The 19,410-nt window shown below is 44.9% G+C and overlaps 1 protein-coding gene across 2 annotated transcripts in view; it reads right to left on the bottom strand.

Moving 5' to 3' along the window:
- Window positions 1-8,174: 8,174 nt before the first annotated feature.
- The window catches only part of AKAP12 (A-kinase anchoring protein 12), a 112,825-nt gene continuing 101,589 nt past the window's right edge, over window positions 8,175-19,410 (bottom strand). For both annotated transcript variants that reach the window (XM_027551846.1, XM_027551847.1), the window contains 2 exons: window positions 11,705-16,658; window positions 8,175-10,936 (listed from right to left, as the gene is read on the bottom strand). In XM_027551846.1, the coding sequence (XP_027407647.1) occupies window positions 11,713-16,658 (4,946 nt within the window). In that variant the 3' untranslated portion in view covers window positions 8,175-10,936; window positions 11,705-11,712. The remainder of the gene's footprint in view (window positions 10,937-11,704; window positions 16,659-19,410) is intronic.

Genomic DNA, 19,410 nt, shown 5'->3' with positions numbered 1-19,410 from the left:
TATGATTTTATCTCTGTATTACTTTGTCTGCCAAAAAAAGAGGCAGGAAGGGTGATTAGAGAACATTGCCCAAGTCACTTTATTGCTGTATCTCCTCTTGTACCTGCTGAACTCTGGGCAAATTCCCCTAACCTGGGGGATACCTTTTCTATTTGTAAAATGAAGACAGTAACTGCACTGGATCATAAAACTGTGAGAATCAAACGAGTAAACAATATAAGAAGAAGCTATGAAGAGTCAAAATTTGACCACAAGTTAGTCTGGACATTGACTTATTGAACTATTTTTTTGTTAAAGGAGGAAAAAAGAGGTCAAAGTGTTTGCCTAAAGATGACACAAATACAGGCTATATCAACCTAGATTATTAAATACAAATAATCCACTGATTAAAAAAACTACAGTAGTCCCTCCCCACTTAACCCTCAGTGGATACATCCCAAGAATGTGAACAGATAGTACCAAACTCCATAGAAGTTATGTTTTTTCCTATACATCCATACTTAAGTTTAATTTATAAATTAAACAGTAAGAAAATAGCTGAATTGCCAGCATCACTGCTCTTGTGCTTTGGAACCATTTTTAATAAAATAAGGGTTACTTGAGCACTGCTGTACTCTGACAGTCCATCTGATAACCCAGATGGCTACTAAGTGACTATCGAGCAGAATACACTGGGCAAAGGGATGATTGACACCTGGGAGGGATGGAGTGGGCTGTGCAGGAATTCATCATGCCACCAAGAATGGCTGCAATTTAAAACATATGAATTATTTCCAGAATTTTCCATTTAATAGGATGAAGGTTGACCACAGAAAGTAAAACCTTCAATAAGGCTGTGTGTGTATGTGTTAGTCACTTAATTGTGTCTGACTCTTTGCAACCCCATGGACTGTAGCCCATTAGGTTCCTCTGTCCATGGAATTCTCCAGGCAAGAATACTGGAGTGCATGGCCATTCCCTTCTCCAGGGGATCTTCCGAACCCAGGGATGGAATCTGGGTCTCCTGAATTGGAAGCAGATTCTTTACCATCTGAGCCACCAGGAAAGCCCTTGGAAAAGGGCTATATATTTACATCTTACAATTTAAATGAGAGTCTTGTGCCAAGTTAGCTTCAGTGAATATCTGAAAGGGAAAATCAGAGTGTGCCTCCCAGCCCTTCCGGCAGACAAGGGGGTCTTGAAGACCAGGAAGTCATGGGAATCACTAAGGATCTGATAGGTGAAGAAGGAGAGGTAAACGCCCACATCCTGATGAAAAGGGCAGGCACTCTGTTCCCCTGCTGGAGTGCGGGCGCTCTTAACAGCTTGCAGCAGCCTCTTCCATGTGGCAGACCTGGACAATGCCGATTCCCTCCCTAAACCAAAAGTCGAGTACAGATAAAGAAGCCAACCTTACCCTGGGATGCTCTGTTCCCATTTAATCCCAAGAGGTTATAAACTAACACTTTATTCTGAGTTTGGATGGTACCAATTTTTTTTTTTTAATTTTTAAAACATATATCTAATTTTTGGCTGTACCGGGTCTTCATTGCTGCCGGCAGTCTTTCTCTAATTTGGGCGGGGGGAGGCTGCTCTCTAGTTGCAGTACACAGGCTTCTCATTGCAGTGGCTTCTTTTGTTGCAGACCACAGGCTCCAGGGTGTGCAGGCTCCGTGGTTGCAACACACAACCTGAGTTGCCCCACAGCTTGTGAAATCCTCCTGGAGCAGGATTTTGCTGCACTGGCAGGCAGATTCGTAACCACTGGACCACTGGGGAAATCTGATGGTACCAGCTGAAATAAGCTTTGGCCGTATCAGTTGAAGGTATGAGCAATCTGAACACCTAAGCTTCAGGATGAATTTGAGCTGCTGTGGTGGCTCAAGACAGTAAAGAATTCACTGGCAGTGCAGGAGCCACAGGAGACATGGGTTTGATCCCTGGGTTTGATCCCTGGGTTGGGAAGATCCCCTGGAGCAGGGAATAGCAATCCACTCCAGTATTTTTGCCTGGGAAATCCTATGGCCAACCCTGGCGGGCTACAGTCCATGGGGTTGCAAAGAGTCAGACAGGATTGAGTAACTGACACTTCCCCCACAGTCTAGCCCTTATTAACACCACTGGGTCTATTACTTTTCCTTTCTTGGGGAAAACAATAAATGATTCATTCAACAGATGTTGCTAAAAAATAGATTTGTAGGAACTGTAGGATTATATGTTACCATAGGAAATATGGGCTTAATGGGAAGAAAGCATTCCATTAAAATGTATTTATCAATTATCCTTCAATTAAGCTGAGAAATAAATTAACAAGGTAGCTTGAATAATAACAGAAGAATGGAGTCTAGGGTGGACCTCAAGCCTTGTTAAAGTCACAAAACCAGTCACTATTCTTGTTTGTTAACTTTACCTTGCCAGAAGGGGAAGGGCTGAAACATCCAAAGTGAATGCTTCAATTTCAGAATGTCAGACCTCAGTCACACATTTCAGGGAAAATCCAAATTGCTGTGTTTAAAGAGATAGAAGCACTTAGAAGGATAGTTACAGAGGATGGTATGTACGCGGTACCTCCTGAAATTTGGCTGGGAATTGTGATGGGGGAGGGGAAGCCCTCTCTTACTAATCCACTAGGAATTAATTCTAAGATAAAGTATGAGAACATGACAGTTTCTTGTCATGCAATTTAACTTGTTCTTCAGGTTGACTGCATTTTGTATGACAATCTTTGCTTTATTCCTCCATTTTGGTCCAGAACAAGTTATTGCTATATATCGCTTGCAGGTAAGAAGGATGCAGACCTAGAAATCTTTAAGCAGATTAAAAAAAATTATTGAGCTTAAGATACTGATCGATGAAACTTCCTCTTCTAGAACTAGCTCTCCCAAAACACAATTGGAAGAACAGCACTGAACTGTTAACTCTCTAAATGAAACTGTTAGCTCTCTAAATAAAATAAAAATTAAACTGAGAATCTATAGTATTTAAAAAAAAAACGGACCAGGGTGAAATGATGTTCCATGGTTTCGTTCTTCTCAGACAAAATGTTTTAAACATAAAAAGTAGCTATGAATTTTTGACTCAAACTTGTGCTAGTCTGGAAAATAGTCAAACCTGCCCTGCTTAAATTCCCTGATTACTGGGAAGATCGCGCCTCATGAAGAAGGCATTACACACTGCAGGGCTGAGCACGCAGAGGCAAGATCCTGTATTGGTTGTCTGGGTGCTCCAGGTTTAAAGTAACTCCTCCAGGCCGTCCTGTCAGACACAGGTGCTGTTTCCAGTTAAAGAAATTGAGGCCCAAAGAAGTTAACCAATTTTCTGAGGTTGCCCAGTCAGGATTCAAACCATGTGGCTCAACTCTTACCTTCCCAAATGTGCAAACATTTTTGTGGACTAGAAGTGACGGAGGGGAGGGTTGTCAGGAAAGGGGTAAGTATCTGAAAGGGAAAACTTTTTCACCTGTTAACCTATTCATGCTGCTATTGAGGAGATGAACCTAAATCTGATTTATTGCCTTTACCACAGAGGTTCTAAAACTTCAGCACATCAGAATCTTCTGGAGGGCTTCATAAAACAGACTGTAGAGTATCTGATGTTGAAGCTTTCCAATACTTTGGCCACTTGAAGTGAAGAGCCAACTCATGGGAAAAGACTGATGCTGGGAAAGATTGAAGGCAAAGGAGAAGGGAGCAGCAGAGGATGAGATGGTTAGAAAGCATCACCTACTCAATGGACATGAATTTGGGCAAACTCAGGGAGACAGTGGAGGACAGAGGAGCCTGGCTGCAGTCCATGGGGTCACAGAGTCGGACGTGACTTAGCGGCTGAACAACAGCAACAACAGAGTATTTGATTCAGTCAATTCAGAGTGGGGCCCAAGACTGTGCACGTTGAACAGGTTCCCAAAAGAGGATGATGGTGATGAGGCTAGTAGCAAAATTTGGAGAACCCCGCAGGAGGAGAAGGGGATGACAGAGGATGCGCTGGATGGATGGCATTCAGTGGACCTGAGTTTGAGCAAACTCCAGGAGATAGTGAAGGACAGGGAAGCCTGGCGTGCTGCAGCCCATGGGGTCGCAAAGAGTTGGACACGACTGGGCACTTAAGCACAGCACAGGATTTATTCTAGGCACGCTACAGTCATGGGGTTGCAGAGTCGGACGCACTTAACAATTGCACAAGATTTGTTCTAAACCTCTCTGTTCTCGTTCTGAATGCCTCTAATCTGAGCACAGAAAAGAATGCAGCCAAAGTAATTAAACACCTTAACTAGTTTTTGAGGAGGCTACCTAGACAATCTTCCTTACTCTAAGAGAGGCAAAGATCTGGATGAGGAAACAAATGGTGGTCATTACAGAGTCCAGGTCTCCCCATCCAGGGTCCTTTCAGAATAATGACGTTGCTGTTTCTGAAATATTAATACCATAAACATCTTTTTTCAGACATGTTCTTTTTGTGCATCATCTGCGTTTCTTATCTTTCCTCCTCTCCCTGTTGCCTTCTCAGTTTCTGCGGTCTGCTAGCCCCTCTTCTAGGGTGGAGGTGGGGGGCATGCACTGTGGGGGAGGGGCTCTGCCTAGGAAATCTCTCTGCCTAGGAAATCCTTCCTTGCTGTTAGCCATTTATTTCTATGATTTTTTTTTTTTTTTGATTAGCAAAAGACAAAATAATCCTTTTATCCTTCCATTTAGATGAAGATGCCCGGAAACAGACAAAGGTCCGAAGGTAGCCAGCCAGAAAGAACTGGGCACCAGGAAGATGCACGGTCTAGGGAGCCCTGGGAGAGGCCTTGCAGGCTTGGCCCCCTTCCAGCCAGAGCCCCTCCCCCACAGAGCATGCCCCCCACCTCCGCCCTAGAAGAGGGGCTAGCAGACCGCAGAAACTGAGAAGGCAACAGGGAGAGGAGGAAAGATAAGAAACGCAGATGATGCACAAAAAGAACATGTCTGAAAAAAGATGTTTATGGTATTAATATTTCAGAAACAGCAACGTCATTATTCTGAATCTATCTAATTACAACTGTCATCAGGTTGCTTCTGGTGGGTGGTTTTATTAATTACTGATGTTAATGTACTATGGTGCATTTTGCTTTCTAGTTTATCAAGCACCTTGCGAAGCACCTAGTCATACATTCTGAAACGAGGAAACTGCTGAGACAGGGTAAGCCTCATCTTTCTTTGCCACCAGAGTCTGTGCCTGAGATTTTTAAGCAGTGTCGTAGGCATCTGTGTAGGTTGTTTTCTCCCTTCTGTTTCTTCCAGGGCATAGAGAGGACAGAAGAGCCGTTTATGTCTCTCTGTCTTTTTCTAAGACCCATATATCCAGCTACTGATCCTGCATTTTCTCTTGGGAATCTCATAGGACTCTCAAATTGAACGTTTTCCAAGCAAATATCATTGCCCACCTCTACCCATTTCAGTGTGTGTCAGTGGCTCAGTCGTGTCTGACTCTTTGAGACCCCATGGACTGTAGCTCACCCAGCTCCTTTATCCACGAGATCTTCCAGGCAAGAATATTGGAGTGGGTTGCCATTTCCTTCTCCAGGGAATCTTCCGGACCCAGGGATCGAACCCCAGTCTCCTGTATTGTAGGCAGATTCTTTACCATCTAAGCCACCAGGGAAGCTCATGTACCCATGTCTCCACATCCAGCTTGGCAATGCAGAAACTTCATTTTTTTTTTTTTTCCAAGGCTTGTCATTTTATTTGGGGAAGGGATTGAAGGGGTTTTGTTTTTGTGTGGTTTTTTTTTGGTTGGTTGGTTTTTGTTTTTAGTCACGCTGCACAACTTGCAGGATCTTAGTTCCCCAATCAGGGATTGAACCTCAGCCAGTGAAAGCGCCGAGTCCTAACCACTGGACCACCAGAGAATTCCCCAGAACCTTCATTCTTCACGCCATGGTATTCCCACAACAGTTAATCAGGTATTGTGTCCTGTTAAGTTCATCTCCTAACCATCTCTTGATTTCCCTCTTAGCTCTCCAAGCCAAAGTGTCACTATTTTAATATACTCCAGTAACAGCAACCCACTCCAGTATTCTTGCCTGGGAAATCCCACAGAGGAGCCTGATGTGCTGCAGTCCATGGGTTCGCAAAGAGCCGGACACGACTTAGTGACTAAACAACAATTATCTCTTGCTAGCTGGTGATGATGATGGTGGTGGTGAAGATAGCTATTACCATAGTAACATGTTAGTCTCCTTCTAACCTCTGATCTTTAATTCTCGAGTAGCAACTCTCTAGAAGCATTGGCATTTTAGGTAGAAACTTCCTTTTTTAAGAAGGGTTGTCCTGGGCCTTGCAGGATCACAAGTATCTTTGGTCCCAACTCATTAACACCCTAACCATTAATCACACCCCTAATACCCTAACCAAAACTTGACAGGGGAGTGGGCAGAATTGGGCACTTGACAGGCAGAATCCCAACACTGCCTTGGGAGAGCATCTCTTCTCTGTTAAACTAGTAACTGTTTAGTTTAAATCCCACTCTTTAAAATGGTCCACTGGCCAATGCGGCTGTACCCTTTCCATAAAGCCTTTACAAGGAACTCTATGTCCAGGTTTCAAGTCCTAAAGACAACCCCATCTGCTTTTCCCGGAATTAGGAGAGCTTCTGAGGCTAACAAGCGTAATTAGGATCAAACACAATGTGGTTTTTAAGTTAACCTAATGTAAAGTATTCTGTGCTTGTTAATTATATCAGGTTATGTGGGAGTTTTAGAACAAACAAGAAAAAGCAGAGGGGCGAGTTAGTGCTAGGACTTAGCAAACATATCCTGTTGTTGGAAAATAACATATTGAGTCCTAATTTCGTCATTTAGGAAATATTATTCCAACTCTGGTTTCCAAATATGAATACTATCTATAGGCAAGTTTCTCTTAAGGTTGGATGTAATACTTCTCTTGTGTTAAAATTTTTCATGTCAACAAGAAATAGGAGAATATGCAAAAAGTCACGAGATTGCTTTGGATACTGTACAGATGGGGGCTTCCCTGGTAGCTCAGCAGGTAAAGAATCCGCCTGCAATGCAGGAGACTCAGGTTCAATCCCTGGGTTGGGAAGATCCTCTGGAGGACGGCATGGCAACCCACTCCAGTATTCTTGCCTGGAGAATCAAGCCTGGTAGGCTCAAACATGACTGGTGGGCTCAAACATGACTGAATCAACTTGGCATGCACTATACAGATGCCTGTTAATATTTAAACATCAAAAAAGTGTGTGTGTGTCGGGAGGTGATTTCTAAGCTGTGACAGCACTTAAAAAAAAAGAGTCATGATTATATTATTTTCATTACAATGCCATCTCTAAGTCCTGGTCACCTTAGCTACAATCTGTGTGATCGCATAAGGACAGGTGATCTATATCTCAATTTTCTAATTTATAAAAGGAGAGCCAAGTCATTTACCTAATTCCAGCGATATACCATAGGGTGGAGATGGTAAGGAACTTGGTAGTGAGGAGGAACTTGCATTTGTACAAAAACTGTGCCAGGCTGCCCAGCAGATTCATCCCTAGAATCACATTAGAGGTACAGTCATGTGACACCAACAATAGGATATGGGTGGCTAAGGGGACTTCCTGGTGGCTCAGAGGGTAAAGCATCTGCCTGCAGTGTGGGAGACCCGGGTTCGATCCCTGGGTCGGGAAGACCCCCTGGAGGAGGAAATGGCAACCCACTCCGGTATTCTTGCCTGGAGAATCCCATGGACAGAGGAGACTGGTGGGCTACAGTCCATGGGGTCTTAAAGAGTCAGGCACCACGAAGCGACTTCCTTTTCTTTCTTCCCTGTGACACTGGTCACATTCAGGTGCCAGCCTCTTCCTGGGAATCCTTGCACTGTGCCCATTTCCTTTTCTGCTGTCAGATAAGGGTTTTCTAACTCTGGTTCTGGTTCCCGGTTGGGATTTCAGAGTGTGGCTATCCAAAAACTGCATAAAAGTGTGCTTATTTGTGGGGCTGGATGTCAGCCAGAGGCTTACTGAGCATCTAATCAAAGGGGTCCCTAACCCGAAAAGCTTAAGAATCACTGAAGAGATTTCTGTGCACTCGTACAGTCCCAGGAAGCTCTGTGGACAGTGTCGCAAGGGATGATTACGTATAGTTAAAAGTAGAAGTGAAATGCGTGATGAATCTCACAACGGTAAAGAGCAATCAAAATTGAATTAAGGTGAAATTACAGAAAGAAAATCCATGGTATTTAATTAGGTTGCATTTTATTTAGATAAATGAAAAATCTGCATCCCCCCCAAACAGAAGTAAGAATCAAATATTGTCTCAGATTAAAGGAAAACCGCTAAGCTTGAAGCTTACACTGAAAGCTAAAATTTCCAGCCCTTCAATATCTCAAAGGAAATATCGGAACAAAGTTATCTGTGTGGCAGAGAGAGGCAACTCGGGTGTACCATTAGCAAAAGAACCTGAGGGGGAACATTTTATATTCCTCAAGTATAAGAAACAGCAAGAGTGTACAAGTCTTGCATTCCTTTCTATTGTACATGGCTCCATAGTAATGCAAAAATTAGCAAAGTTTAGGCACTTGCTCCAACTTCTGCAGTTTGCATTTGATGCTTAAGGACTTCACAACAGCAGCTTTAAAATTATAATACAGAATTGTATGTCATGCTACTGTTAATAGCATTCCTCCTGTTAATAAAACAATGATGCTTAACGGACACAAGTACAGAACCTGAACGGGAGTAACCCAGGGCACATCAAAAGAGCACAGTCACCAAGCAACTGCCACTGAAAAACCAACTGTGATGGCTGGAATGACCTGGCCAAGACCAAATACCAATAGGATGAGCGGCAGGATGGAATTTAAACCCCCCAAAATGATCACCAGAAACTACACAAATCTTTAATCTGTTCAAAACAGCACAAACCTTCTTCCTGACATAGAAAGGAAGTCAGTCAATAATTAGAAGTCTAATGAACTCCTTAAAAACTGCTGTCATCTCCAAATTTCAGTTGATCTTCAGAAATTGACACCAGCGTTTAGGTTTTTTTTTTAAGTCTCAAGCTGGCAAAAGAAAGATCTTCAGATCAGAGGGTATTTTTAATTTGGAGATTTTAAAGTTTAATAATTAAGCATAAGTAGCTATTAAATGTGCAAATAACTCCTAAAAGGATATTAAATGTTCTCCAACTGCACAGCCATATGCTGTTAGCATGAGGGGTGTTTCTAATATGGCCAATATTTTTTTTTATTGTAATCAGATTTGTTGGTTTATGAGAAATTACTTTCCAGCTTTTAACAGCCAACTTTCAGCTAAAAAATAAAAAAAAAAAAAGGACTATTCTAGTTTTGCTTGAGTGTTATGCTTTAAAATAATTTAATCAGCAGTTGAAATTTCAGTTCTCAAACTGGAGTACTGAGTTTACGTAAAATTTAAGAAGTGTATACACCAGACTGGTTCTCTACCCCTGAAAAAGTAGAAACTCTCCAGTAGATAGGGGATGGTTCTGTGTGTGTAGCAATTGGCTGACAGAATCTTTTGTATATTAGCATGAACTAGAAATCATTTTGATACTTTAAGAATTTTTTCCAAGATCACCGGTTAGGCAAGGCATTCTTACTGCTAAGCCTTCCTAAAATTCTTACTGCTAAGCCTTCCTAAAATGTCTTTCTAGAGACATTTGTCATTAACACGTATTAACAAAGAAAACTAACCTTTTCAGGAAGCACCACCAGATGGTAGCATTGTTTCAGTACCTTCAATCTGAAAAGCTCCTGGTTTATTTCAGTGGAAGCCTCTCTGCCCTTGACTTCCGCCAGTGACCCTGTGTAGTGACTATATTAGAAAGTTCTAGCTTCTCTGCTTTTCGGATGCAGTAAACATAAGACCCAGCCTTCCTATTATCTAAGAAATCCAGCAAATCTAAGTGAAGCAAATGTTTTATTGAAATCGGTTGTCAAATCACAATTTATCCAAATGAACATAATGCTACATTGTTCTTAAAAGAGTGGGCACAAATATGGCACAGATAACAATCCAGCATCTATCAAAATACCATTTGTAAAGACTCTGACTTATTTCGTGCTGTGTGTGAATGGGGATCCAGCATGTAAGGTTGACTCAAAAGCAGTCAATTCTTTTCTTGATACTGTGAAAACATTTCACTACTTTGCCTCAAAATGAAAGCACACGCATCCGTCCAAACAACCGTAACAATTAGGAGAAAAGACTCCAACTTAATCTGCTCCTGAAAAAAACTTCCTTCCAACCTCCACCCGGGGGCTAGGAAGAAAAATTTCCCAGCAACAATGGGACATTCTGTATGTCTCCCCAACAACCCCCGCAAAAAAAAAAAAAAAAAAACCACTTTTATTTTTAGCATACTATGCATAATAGGAAAGGGACCTATTTCAGAGTGATACTGAACATGTAACCTAATCCTTAGTGAATTTTAAAAGAGATGGAGCTTCTGATCAGGAATGTTATTTCTAGAGAGCTGTTTTCAAAGGCTGTAACTGAGGCAGCAGAAAGCTTCCCGAGACTTCACTGTGGCCGCATGCCCCGTCATATAATGTGTGATACAAAAGAATTGCACTACGCTGTACATTTCCTTAGACGTTAAGAAAAAAAAAAAATATACAATAGATACAGAAGGAGGGTTACTTGAAACATACATATAAATACATAAAGAATGATACTCCAGTTTGAGAAGCAGACCCAAGAATTGCCAACTCCAGTTCCGGGCTAAGAATTGAGGACCTTGAATCAGAAACATTATATGGTACTGAGGGAAAATGTCAGTGTGGTCTTGACGAGAGGAAATGTTATCTGGCTATAGCTCCCGATGAAGCCTCAGGATTGTCAGGGGTTCTCGGGAAATGAGCAGTTGACACGTCTGTTCTTCGGTTTCCAAAGTTCTGAAAGACTGGTCTCATCAGCAGCATTCAATTTCTTCCCCTACTTGTCTTCACATTCTGGTCTTGCAAGTACACAAGTGTAACTGTGGAAGGAAGTTAGAATCAAAAGTAAATGAAATCTGCTTTTCCTCTCTCATTTCTGCAATAGCACCAAGAGTTGTGAGAGTGAGATGCAGCCAATGGGGACCCTGGTGCAAACCATAGGCTGAACTCCGTAGGAAACAAACATGGCGAGGAGTCCAAATACAATGTCCTTTGCTACTAAGTGGGCCAAAAAGTTCGTTCAGGTTTTTCCATAAGATGTTCCAGAAAAACCCAAACGAACTTTTTGGCCAATCCATACCCAAACAGCAGTAGTTAGGCTCTCATATGCACAGGAAATGTTTTTAAAGTGCTTGTCACTATGCTGGAAGAAATCAATAATTTTCCCAGAGAGCTTCAAGCAGCAGCGTGTAAACCTACTTTGGACTTCTAGTTATTTTTTTAAAAATGCAACAAACTAGCTGGTATGGTGCTGAGTGAGCACAACATAGTTTTTATGTCCTCGGGCCAAACACATACACAAATGCACACTTGTGCGCACACACACAGGCCTCTTTATTTTCTTAGAAAGCAGTCATACTGGCGGTAAAACGAAGTCACTACTCTTAGGACACCAGTAAGACTGATGAGTATGTCAATGAGAAAAAGGAAACTAACTTGGGTCTCGTAGTCTGGTTGATGGTTATTTCCCCAGATGTAGGTTCGGCATAAAATCCTAATTACCTGAACTCATAACAAATCTGCCATCTGAATGGGGGGTGCAGGGGGTGAAGGGGGAAATTACTTAAAAAAAAAAAAAAGTTACTTACGTGATGTTTTAGGATTCCGTGGGTTCGGGTTTTGCCAGATCTCTCTCTTGGTTCTGTGTCTCCTCCTGTGTTTGTGTTTTCATCTCTTTTTCCGACTCGCTCTGCACCTTTTCCTCCTGGCTGTCTCCCTTCTCTTTCAGTTTGGGTCCATTTGTATCTAGGGACTCTTTGGTTGAGCCTCCCGAGGCCTCAGCATCCTCTGGGATTGAGGTTTGGTTTCCAGGGTCACCGGCAGCATCACCTTTTTCATCCTCTCGGGATTCAGATGGGGACTTCTTTCTTTCTCCAAACCCGGCACTGCCGTCATCTTGCAGCACAGACTCTGTTTCAAGGATTTCTCTCTTTTTCTGGGATGGGAGAGCTACCTCTTCAAGCCGCTGGTCGTCTACCCTGGAACCTTCTATGCTAGTGGCTGCCACCTTCTCTGAAGCTTCATTCGCATCTTTGGAAACACTGAGATGCGCATGTTCGCCGGTGCTTAGTGGGGACTCCTCTTTGGCTTCTTTGGCCTCTTTGGCTTCTACGGCTTGTGTTTCATCCACCAGGCAGGCCTGAGGTTTGCTTTCTTCTTTCTCCATTTTCTGCCCAGCTTCCTGGCTGTCGGCTTCTGCCAGTTGAGCCTGGGTCTGGACATCGGTGGCCGTTTCTTCTGTACTCCCCAAACGGTCGACGGCTGTCTGAATCACGCTCTCTACAAGTCTGCAGCTCTCCTTCTCAAGTTTCGAAATCTCACTTTCCGCCTTGCCGTCTTCCTCTCCTGTGTTGCTCTCTCTGCCTTCCTGACCACCAACCTGCTCACCGTCTCCACCCAACTCCTGTTTCTGTGATGTGGTTTCATCTCCTTCCAGGTCAGCGTCGATGCCTTTTCCAGGCGTAATAGATACTATCGTCGGTATTGATTCTGCTTGAGACTCAGTCCCTGTGGATGCCACATCTTCTTCCCCAGGCTGGGCAGGAAACTCTTCGTCTTTTTCTGAGGACTCTTCTTCCAGTACTAGATGAGCTTCTGCAGATTTCAAAGCCTCGGTTGTTTCTACAATCTTGATAGCTTCTCCTAAGACCTTCTCCTCCACGGCTGCAGCTATTAGAGCTAATGCTGCCTCAGAGCTTTGAACTGAGATTCCCGTGCATGCCTCTTCCTCGGAAGCCAGCAGGGGAGAACTTCCTTCAAAACTGACGACTTCCTTTTCCCCATCGATGATGGTGACATTCACTGTCTGAACCAGTTGCTTACTGAGCTCTTCACATACGGCCACAGCTGGTTCGTGCTCAAGTTTCTCTTCATTCCCTTCAGTTGCCTCCACTTCCACTGTTTCCCTTTTCCCTTCAACTACCATCTCTCTCTCTGCTGGGGTTGGAAGAGACTTAGCAGGACTCTGGAGTTCTATATTATTCTCTTGAAATTCAACTTTCTTAGTAACGTCCTCCTCAAGGACAACTTCAGTTATCTTTTTCTCAGTTATTTCTGTGTCGGCAGACAAGGCAAGTCCTTCCATGGATGGTTCTTCTTTGGCTTCCTCATCAAAGCACTGGCCAGTCTCTTGAATCATCTCAGTCTTTGAAAGGATGGCTACAGTCTCCACTGTTCCCTCCTCTTCATCCGTGTGTTCTAGACCCTCTGCCATCTTTGAAGACCTTTCCTCCTGCAACTGAAAATCAGAAGATGCTGCAGGCAGCTCTTTCACTGCAGGAGGCACCTCGCCTTCGGGGACCTGGGACTGAGTGCCGGCTGGAACCTCACCATCTTCATGGACATCCATGATCGTGTCTGGCTGGCTTAGATTTGAAGCGTCAAGATCTGCTACTGGGGTGCTTCCATTGGTCTCACTGTCCGTGAGGGTTTCAGTTGAGTCAGGAGCAACAGCCTGCTCTGGGGCAGTCTCTGCTTCTACCCCAGTCCCGGTTTCAATAAGACAAGTGCTCGCCAGCTCCCTGGCCTCTGCACTGTCTGTGCCTGGAGGAACTTCTCCCAAGCTTTCTGCGGTGGCCTCTGCAACCACCTTCTCCTGTGTCAAAGTCTCAGTTTCAGTATCTTGGACAAGCACTTTGGATACTCCATCCATCACTTCCTTCAGATCTAGGGCCTGAGATCCCTCCTCGGCCTCTTCCACTTTCTCCAGTATTTTTGCTTGTCCTTTCTGGGTTGTCTGGATGGCGTCATCTGGCAGCTGTGACTCTTCTCTAACTTTTTCTGCAACAGCCTGCAGCACCTCTCGGGTCCTTCTCGCCTGGTCCTCCGCGTCAGGCACGCCTCCCTCCACCTCTTGCACTGGTGTCGGTTCCTCGGTGGTGTCTGGAGAGTCGGTTAACTGAGAGACAGCCGAAACCATGTCGGTGGTCTCTTCCGCACCAGAGGCCTCTGTGGTTTCAGCGGCTGTCACAGCTTCTGAGGTTAATTCCACCTCGCTGGCCATCGTGTCATCACCCACCTCCTGGCTCTCTGGCAGCGCTTTGGTAACGATGGGGGTTTCCTCCGCAACGACTTCTCTTTCAAGCACCTCCTCGCTTGGTGGTGTGGCTTCACCTTCGGCTTGTTCCAGCGGTTCTGTCACCGAAGCTGAGATCCAGGAGGGTGCCCTTTCTTCGATGTTGGTAATGGCCCTTGTCCCATCCACGACAGCCACCGACACGGTGTGAACCAGGCTCTTACTGAGCTCCTCCGACACGTCGACATCCACCTGCTTCTGCTCGGGCCCCTCCTGGCTCTTGGGGGCTGGCTGGGCTTCGGTTTTCTCTCTTTCCACTGCGTCGTATTCAGACAGAGGGACCACGGCTGGGATGTCCGCATCGTCCTCGTTAGCCTCCGCTGGCCCCGCCTCTTCGACAGCGGCTGGCTCCTGCTTCCCATCTGACCTTTTCTTCCTTCGCCCAGGAATAAACTTCCGGATGGAAACCCAGGACTCTTCTTTCCCAGGCTCAGCCTCTGAGGCTGCGTGTTCTGCGCCAGACCCAGCTACAGAGTCTTCGCTTCTCTCTTCCAGTTTTGACTTCGATTTTTTTCTCGAGGTGACCAGTCTTTTAAAGGTTTCCCAGGTGGAGACGCCCTCCCCTTCGGATGGGCTGCCAGCCGGCTCGGGTGAGGAGCTTCCCGGCGGTTGCTCGTGGTCCTGGGAACCGGCAGCGGCTGCCTCCGGGCCCGGCTCCTTGTCCCTCCCAGCTTCCTCTGCTTTCTGGCTGTCCCCTCCAAGAGGTTTCGGCCCTGCTTCATCGTCGGAAGAGGATGCTTTTCTGGCTCTCTTCTTGGATGACCCCACGCAAATCAGCGCTTCCCAGGACACGGAGGTGTCGACCTTGCGCTTGGGCTCCTCGGGCTTCGGCTCCTCTCCGTTCCCTTTGGCCTCTTCCTGTACTTCGGAGGCCGCGCTCTCTGTGGAGGACAGGGTGGCGCTTTTGACTTTGTCTGCCTCGTCCTCCTTATCGCTTTCAGAGAGCCTTCGCACGCGTTTCTTGGGCGTCACCATCTTTTTGAAAGATGCCCAGGGAGTGACACCACCTTCCCTCTTCTTCTCCCCGTCGGAAGTGGTCCCTTCCTCCGCCTCCCCATCCTGTCCCGGGGCCTCCGCCACCCCTTTCTCCAGGCAGGTGATCTCCTCGGGCTCTTCTGGAGACGAGGCTGAGCTCTCAACGCCCTTCAGTTCGTCTGGACTGTCGGGAGAATCCATGGAGGCTGAGGGCTGCTCCCCGGACTCCTCGTCGCCGCCTCGTTTCCCTTTCTGTTTCTTTCCAGAGAGCTTTTTCAAGCCGGTGCTCGTGAATAGTTTCTTCAAAGGGCTTCCCTGCACCTTAATTCTCTCCTGCGAGGACAGCATTTCGGCCTCCCTCACGGTGCCCTCGGGGGGCGTGGACGGCGATTTCGCGTCCCCGCTGAGCTCGGTTGCCTGGGAGTGGTCCCCGCTCAGGGCACCCGCATCTTCCTCTGTCTTCAGCATCTCGGCCGACTCGGCTTCCTGAAGGTCGGCGCTCGTCTCGGTCGACTTTTCGGGCGGCGAGAGCTCCACTGTTTCTTCCGCTTCGGCTTTCGGCTCTTCCTGGTCCTTCTCTACAGTGCTAACGTGGACTTCGGCGACAATCTCGACCTTTTCATCAAACACTTCGGTTGCTAACGGGGCTGGTTTCTCTTCGGGAGGTGCCTGCACTTGGTCTTCAGGGGGCAGCTCCACTTTTTCATACTCGGCCGACAGCCTGGCATCCTGGGTGCTCTCAGGAGCCTCCTGGGCAGGTGGCTGCTCGCAGGGCTCTTCCATCTTCTCATTTTCTTCGGCTTTTTCTGGCTCCTGTTCCTTTTTCTTCTCTGAAGCCTCCAGCTCCTCCTCCCGAGGCTTCCTGAAGCTGGTCTTTTTGCGCCAGCCGGCCCAGCCTTGAGTGAAGAATTTTCTGAAGGGCGAGGCGGTTTCGCTGGCCACGGGACTAGTCGGGGAGTCTGCAGGTCTGGCGGTTTCTTTCTCTTGTTTCTCTTCTCCTTCATCTTTGCCTTCCTCAGCTGCTTGACCAGACTCGGTCTGAAGGGAGATTTCCGCGCAGCTCGGCTCACGTTGGGGCGCCTCTTCGGGTTTCTCGGTGGACTGTTTCAGTTCACCGTCTTTGGGTGTTGCGTCCCCCGTCTCACGGCTGGGCTCCGGGTGGTCACCAGCCCCGTCGGACTCTCCTGCCCCTTCACTTTCATCCTTCTTGACGGTGAGGAGCTGCACGCTGTCAGATTTCTCGGTTTTATCCTTTTTCACGGTGAATTTGAAGCCAACAAACTTGAACACCTTCTTAAATCCCACGTCGTTAGCCTGGGGCTCAGGGGGTTGCATCAGCTCATCCACGCTGCTTTCCGAGGCAGGGATTGGTTCCATCATCTCAGGCATTTCCTCCTTTCCCTCCTTCGTGATGTCTTGAACCACCGCTGAGTTAGCAGCCATCTCTTTGTCTGAGTCCCTTTCACTCACATCTTCAGACTCTCTTTGTCCAACTATTAACAGAAAGAGGGGGTGGTGGGGAAGAAAAAGATAGACATGATTATAATTCAAAAAAATTAAATATTTAAAAACCATGACCAGTGAATAACATTCCAGCAATTCCAAGATCAAGATCAGGTAATGGTCTTACCAGCATCTGTAAATTTCAACAGATTAGGCAGCTTTCAAATGATCTTTTAAAATTCAGGTTCAAAGGTACTACTCTGCTCTTTCTGTTCCTTTTAGAGGGAAAGTTAACAAATTCAACTAGCAAAAAAAAAAAAAAATTGTTATAGGTAAGAGGCCACAGCATCACTGAGGGTCCTGAGCTGCAACAAAAGATCACGCATGACCCAAAGAAGACCTTGCATGCTGCAACTAAGATCAGGCACGACCAAATCACTAAAAAATGTTTTTTAGAAAAGACAAGAGTTAGGGGGAACATTTTTACAGATGAAGTTTGAAACCAAAGCAAGGAAATTATTTGATTGGCTATAGCTTAAGCGTTTGCCTTATTTGAGTATGCCCAGTTGGCTGTTTGTCAACAGACTTAAGGGAAAAAAATCACATTTACTAACACTATTCTAATAACTCATTCAGTCAAGGATCGAAAGATGCTAAAACTTTTGGGTGAAAGGTTGTCAGCACACCTACAGTTTTAGAGTATCAACACACAGGTGACTTCATTTCAAAAGGAACAACTTCCTTTACAATGGAGAAATCTTCCAGGCACTGCCATAACCAAGCCATCAGAATTAACATCCCCAATAAAAGGATAAAACTGTTGTCATGCTTCCTGATATGAGGCACTGAGAAGGCCAGTAAGTCACCTACATAGTACTCCTGACAAAAATGTTTAACAGAACAAAATCATGTGAAAATAGTCAGACAACAGCCCACAATGAAGAACATTCTATAAAATAACTAGCCTGGACTGAAATATCAATGTCACAAAAGACAAAAATCAAACATAAATACAAACGGATGTCTACAAATAACTTTCAAATAGACTAAGGATAGAGAATGAGGGGGTCGGGAGAAGAGGAGAGAGAGGAAGAAAGAGCATGAGATAAAACATCAGTGAATGGTGACTTTGGTCATGTGTATAGGGGTGCTTATTCTATATTTTCTGTAGGTTTATATTCTAAAATGTTGAGTGTTAAAGAAGCTAGTCAATGTGATTTAATAAAGGGTGGGATGTGCTAAATCTAAAAAAATTAAGAAACCTAACAACCAGAGATGCCAGGCATGGACTTCAGTTGGATATTTGTTAGCTAGAGCAAGTCAGCTCAGTGACACTCCTGGATCTTCTTGGGAGAATGATTTGAGATTCGAGGCGATGCATTTTTACCGAAATGAACTGAAATGAAAGGGTAGAAATTCTTACTGATAAAGAAAAACAGGCTACCAAACAGTCTATATACTACGACCCCACTTTGGTTTAAAAACTCTGTCTCTCTCTCTCACACACACACACACACACACACACACACACACACACCGTTCACATATGACTTCTGGAGGATGAGCATGTAATATACTTTAGTTTTACTTGTCCTAATTTTTAAAATTTTCTACTTAGTATTGCTATTGTTTGCTTTTCTACTTAGTACTACTTTATTTTTTTTGGGGGGGGGGCCTCCAAATCACTGCAGATGGTGACTGCAGCCATGAAATTAAAAGATGCTTGCTCCTTGGAAGAAAAGCTATGACCCTAGACTACATATTAAAAAGCAGAGACATTACTTTGCCAACAAAGGTCCATCTAGTCAAAGCTATGGTTTTTCCAGTGGTCATGTATGGATGTGAGAGTTGGACTATAAAGAAAGATGAGCACTGAAGAACTGATGCTTTTAACTGTGGTGTTGGAGAAGACTCTTGACAGTCCCTTGGACTGCAAGGAGATCCAACCGGTCCATCCTAAAGGAAATCCATCCTGAATATTCATTGGAAAGACTCATGCTGAAGCTGAAGCTCCAATACTTTGGCCACCTGATGTGAAGAACTGACTCACTGGAAAAGACCCTGATGCTGGGAAAGATTGAAGGCAGGAGGAGAAGGGGACAACAGAGGATGAGATGGTTAGATGGTATCACTGACTCAATGGATATGAGTTTGTGCTCTGGGAGATGGTGAAGGACAGGGAAGCCTGGTGTGCTTTGGTCCATGGGGTCGCAAAGAGTCGGACACAGCTGAGCAACTGAACTGAACTGAACGTCAATTAAAATTGACACACAAAAAGGTCCTAATAATGTTGTAACAATATATTTAACCAGTTTAGATACCAGTGCTTGGAACATAGCAATAAGTACTTGAAATACAGAAATTCTTTGGAAATACAGGAACAATTTGCATCTCCAAATCCATCATCCAATTTACAACATCTTATTTTTCCATGAAAATTTTATTCTTTATGTGAAATATTACTAACCTATGTCTACAAATTTCCATCAGAGTATTTATTGGGTTTGATTTTCAAAGTGAAGCCTAGAAAGTTCAGTGAAAAACTGTCCTAAGAACCACCCAAGTAAAGACCAGAGTCGTGTTTGAACATGCTTTATACTGTGCCATATGTGCTATACCCTAGGGGCTTTCCGGGTAACTCAGCTGGTAAAGAATTGGCCTGCAGTGCGGGAGACCTGGGTTCGATCCCTGGGTTGGGAAGATCCCCTGGAGAAGGAAGTGGCAACCCATTCCAGTATTCTTGCCTGGAAAATTCCATGGACAGAGAAGCCTGGTGGGCTACAGTCCATGGGGTTGCAAAGA

Source organism: Bos indicus x Bos taurus, chromosome 9, assembly GCF_003369695.1.
Source record: "Bos indicus x Bos taurus breed Angus x Brahman F1 hybrid chromosome 9, Bos_hybrid_MaternalHap_v2.0, whole genome shotgun sequence".
Taxonomy (NCBI): Eukaryota; Metazoa; Chordata; class Mammalia; order Artiodactyla; family Bovidae; genus Bos; species Bos indicus x Bos taurus.
The sequence above is the reverse complement of the archived record's forward strand: the minus strand, read 5'-3'. Positions and strand labels throughout refer to the sequence as shown.